Source organism: Pelodiscus sinensis, chromosome 5 (genome assembly GCF_049634645.1).
Source record: "Pelodiscus sinensis isolate JC-2024 chromosome 5, ASM4963464v1, whole genome shotgun sequence".
Classification (NCBI taxonomy): Eukaryota; Metazoa; Chordata; order Testudines; family Trionychidae; genus Pelodiscus; species Pelodiscus sinensis.
This window is the reverse complement of record NC_134715.1, coordinates 6,251,026-6,255,660: the sequence shown is the minus strand read 5'-3', so window position 1 is coordinate 6,255,660 and position 4,635 is coordinate 6,251,026. Positions and strand designations below refer to the sequence as shown.

Below are 4,635 nucleotides of genomic sequence, written 5' to 3'. Positions count from 1 at the left end.
CTGAGCGAGAGAAAGAGAGAAAAGAGAGAAAAAGAGAGAGAGAGAGCACAAAAAATTAAAAACAAAATTCAGATATTCAGCCCAAATTTAAAATAAAATATTTGAGGGGAGTCAAAAATTATTAATCAGAAAAAATTTCTGATGGAAACTGGCAACTTCGCTGTTATAAAACTTCTGAATTTTTCTGGATTCCCTAACCTGTTCATTTTGGCCTGATCATCGGCTGGTTTAAATTCCTCTTAAAAAACAGCAAATAGTCTGGTAGCATTTTAAAGACTAACAACACATGTAGATGGTATCATGAGCTTTCGTGGGCACAGCCTACTTTTTCAGATGACCGGAGTATTGAACTCCTTATTTTTGCTTCTGGATATCCAACACTCTGGTCATCTGAAGAAGTGGGCTATGCCCAAGAAAGCTCATGATACTATCTACATGTGTTGTTAGTCTTTAAAGTGCTACCAGACTATTTGTTGTTTTTTAAGTGTATCCTGTACAGACTAACTTGGCTACCTCTCTGAAGCTTTTAAATTCCTCTGTTGACCTCAGTGACAAGCCCTCTACAAGTTTAGCTATTGATCTGCATTGCTAACGTGTCTGCTACTCTGGTATATCATTGGCTGGCATCAGGAAAGTTCATCTCAGCTAGCAGAAGAGCAGTCTGAGGGATGCTCAGAGTTCCATATCTATCTACATTAGGGTTACTAGAGTCTCTGAACATTGCCCAATCTTTAGTACATTGATTCTCATAAGCAAAGTACTATGATCCTCTTTTTACAACTGGAGAACTGAGATTGTGGCAGAGTCTCCTAAGTGCCAGGCTAATATTTTCACCACTGACCCACTCTTTCCATTAGCAAATCATTGCTAAGTGCTATACAAATATTATGGAATTTGTTCTGGCATTTACAGCCATTTAAACCCATGGGGTCTGTATGTGAAGGTGTTGGGGAGTGTGCTATGCAGATGTGCTCTAGCCCAGCAGCCCAGGATGCGTTCTGCTTGACTTATCAAGACTATCTCTGGAAGCGCTGAGGCAGTGTGTTTCAAATTGGAGCTGCATGCAAAGGGTGCAATGTGCAGGATCTGTTGGCCAGTGTGCCCAGCGCAGCTGTCAGTGGAAGACATCCACAAGTCTTGCACGCTGGGATGGTAAATCAGTGAGACTGTGGCTGCTGCTTGGCAGGTGTGCACAAGAGGTGAGAAGGCTCCTTGTGCCTTCTTCCCATTTTTGTACATCTCTGCAGGACTAGACACAGTACAGCACCATGGTAGGGGTGTTCACTTAATGATTATCTGTGCTGTTTATTCCTTTTGGGGCACCAGATATTGGCCACTGTCAGCAGACAGGACACTGGGCTGGAAGGTCCTTTGGTCTGACCCAGTATGGCTGTTCTTATGTTCATACACTATATATAGGTGCTACTTTGTAGAACCTACCAATGACTTTGTATGCAGTGTATTTACTCAGAATATAAACAAATGAGTCAAACCTACATTGTTTATTCCTACTTACTTTGCAATTGTCTGTTCAATCTCCCGACTTTCTTCCTCATTTAGTTTTTGCAGAATGGATTCCAAGAGAGGAACGTGAAATTTAAGGTACTGAGCAACCTATCGTGGGGATCACAAGATATGCCCATCAGGGAGGTGTGTTAATGGGAAGAATGTTGGGAAATAGGCAGGATGATGATGTACATACGTCACTAGTAACTTCTTCTGAATTCTTGTCCATGAGAAAAAATTGCGCAATCTGTTCTGAGGGACCCTGTAAGAGTCTCTCCAGCAGCGGAGTGTCCGTGTTCTTGAGCCTTTTCTTTTCTAGGAATGAAAACAAATGAATGGACAAGCATGCTCATTTTGTGGCACAACCTAGAGCAGCAGTAACTAATACCTAATAGAAACAGTGTGGTCAATTCTTTGCATAGGCACAGTTGTTTCATACTTAGGACATACATTTTATTTAACATACATAATAGTCATTAACATACATGTGAGTGCCACATGCAGATAGATGGGAGTATATGCTCCTAAGGCCAAAATTTCCAAACGAGGCAACCAAATTAGGGCCCTAAACTTATTTTTAGGCATCTAAATATAAACTTCAGAGGGGTAGCTGAGTTAGTCTGTATGGGTATGTCTACACTACCACCCTAGTTCGAACTAGGGGGGTAATGTAGGCATTCGAAGTTGCAAATGAAGCCCGGGATTTGAATTTCCCGGGCTTCATTTGCATGATGCCAGCCGGCGCCATTTTTAAATGCCGGCTAGTTCGGACTGCGTGCCGCGCGGCTACACGTGGCACGGACTAGCTAGTTTGGATTAGGCTTCCTATTTCAAACTAGCTGTACGCCTCGTGGAATTAGGTGTACAGCTAGTTCGGAATAGGAAGCCTAATCTGAACTAGCTAGTCCGTGCCGCGTGTAGCCGCGCGGCATGCAGTCCGAACTAGCTGGCATTTAAAAATGGCGCCGGCCGGCATCATGCAAATGAAGCCCGGGAAATTCAAATCCCAGGCTTCATTTGCAAGTCCGAATGACTACATTACCCCCCTAGTTAGAACTAGGGCAGTAGTGTAGACATACCCTATAGGATAAATGTAAAAAACAACAAATAGAAAACATGTAGATGGTATCATGAGCTTTCGTGGGCACAGCCCACTTCTTCAGATGACCGGAGTGTTGGATGTTAAGGAACCAAAATAAATAGGGAAGAGGGTGGTGGGAGGAAGAGGCAGTGGGTATATAAATATCAAAGGGAAAGCTGAACTAGTATGTAACAGGCAAAACTGATAGTCTATAAGCACCTAAAGACTGAATAGTTAAAAGAAGCAGATAAGAACCATTAGTTAGCAATTAGAGAAGAAGAGTACTAACACCAGATATACTAACAATATAAACTGGCAGAAAATGAACCAAAAGCTGTTCTTTGGGTGATGTAATATGGATTTAGGAGTTTAATTTGAGGCCCACTGGTTTGGAAATGTTAGCCTTAGTTCTTCTTTAATACAATCCCTGTGAATAATTCTGCAAACCGTTCTTTATCTTTCACGTTTTTACATGAATGACTAATATATTCCCCTCTGTTCAGAGTCTACCTCAGCATTTTGAATGTTCATTTTTAACATATGAAATGTATATTTTCTAATGGAATAAAGGAAGCAGGGTGTTTTGCAAAGATCCGATAAATGCTCTGCTACAGGCCCAATATATAAACTGGACTATAAATTGTAGACCTATATATAGACCCTCACCATTTCAAGGAAATATTGGCTAATGCTTCCTTATATATGTATTTTACCACCTTCTGAGAGCAATACACTATGGCTATGTCTACATTACCCAAACTAGGCCATAGTTGCATATGTTCTTGTGCAAGACTGGGCAATGTAGACGTAGCTTATAGGTTTCAAATAGAATGTCCTTAAACAAACTTAACTATAAATTAGGACAGAATGTTCATCTCAAGTTAGGCTTTTAAGCATATTATTGCTTTTTCTAAAATAACAAAGTTAACTTGATACACATGGTCTGTGTCTAGACTGGCATGATTTTGCAGAAATACTTTTAACGGAAAAGTTTTTCCGTTAAAAGTATTTCCGCAAAAGAGTGTCTAGATTGGCACGGATGCTTTTGCGCAAAAAGTGCTTTTGCGCAAAAGCATCCGTGCCCAGTATAGACGCGCTTTTGCAGAAAAAAGCTCTGATGGCCATTTTAACCATCGGGCTTTCTTGGGCAAGAAATTCATGTTGCCTGTCTACACTGGCCTCTTCTGGAAGAGCTCTTGAGCAAGAGGGCTTATCCCTGAGCGGAAGCGTCAAAGTATTTGCACAAGAAGCACTGAATTCTTACATTAGAATGTCAGTGCTCTTGCACAAATTCAAGCGGCCAGTGTAGACAACTGGCAAGTTTTTGCGCAAAAGCAGATGCTTTTGCACAAAATCTTGCCAGTCTAGATGCACCCATTATATATACAAAGTATATGATGAATAAATTAAACTCAATTTTCCACTGAGAGACTACAAGGTTTTCACAAATACTTTTAGGCTAACCTAATCCCCAATTGAGAGAGCACTGGCAAGACTTCTTTGTCAGCAATATAAGTAGCCTCCAAAGCCTTTTGGAGGAGTGGAGCAACATAGTTTGGCTTATTTACCTCCTGATGCATGGATGATATAAAGTGCAAATTCTTGTGGACTATTTTCAATCTGACAAAGAAAAAACAAAATTGATTCAATACACCGAGTGGCAGATTTTACATATGCTACAATTCCCCACCATAAACTGTCAGCAGTTAACAGAGATGCACCTCAAATTTGTGGCATTAAATCACAATCTGAGATTTTGGCTTTCAATACTGATAGTAGACAGAATTAGTAGGGTGGGCACCCCAAAAGATTCTGGACTTTGGACAAGGTTTCACACTAAGATATCATTTTCCTAACCTTTGCCCCCAACTGTCATGGGATTGATAAAACTATCATTGTACTTTCCAAAAGTGTAATGAATCTCAACAGTGGATCATTTCATAAAAAAGTAATAGCTTGCTACTGTCTTTTCCCCTGAAAACACTGTAATACTCCATACAAATCTTTTCGTGACAATCAGATTTATCAGCTCTATAGACGCTGCAGTG

At 40.6% G+C, this 4,635-nt stretch overlaps 1 protein-coding gene across 6 annotated transcripts in view; it reads right to left on the bottom strand.

Annotated features, from left to right (window-relative positions):
- The window catches only part of RASSF6 (Ras association domain family member 6), an 80,609-nt gene that overhangs the window by 32,563 nt on the left and 43,411 nt on the right, over window positions 1–4,635 (bottom strand). For all 6 annotated transcript variants that reach the window (XR_012903948.1, XR_012903949.1, XM_025185814.2 and 3 more), the window contains 3 exons: window positions 4,156–4,207; window positions 1,703–1,821; window positions 1,517–1,614 (listed from right to left, as the gene is read on the bottom strand). Coding sequence is in view for 4 of the 6 variants with exons in the window: in XM_025185814.2 (XP_025041599.2) it covers window positions 1,517–1,614; window positions 1,703–1,821; window positions 4,156–4,207 (269 nt within the window). In the remaining 2 variants the exon portion in view is untranslated. The remainder of the gene's footprint in view (window positions 1–1,516; window positions 1,615–1,702; window positions 1,822–4,155; window positions 4,208–4,635) is intronic.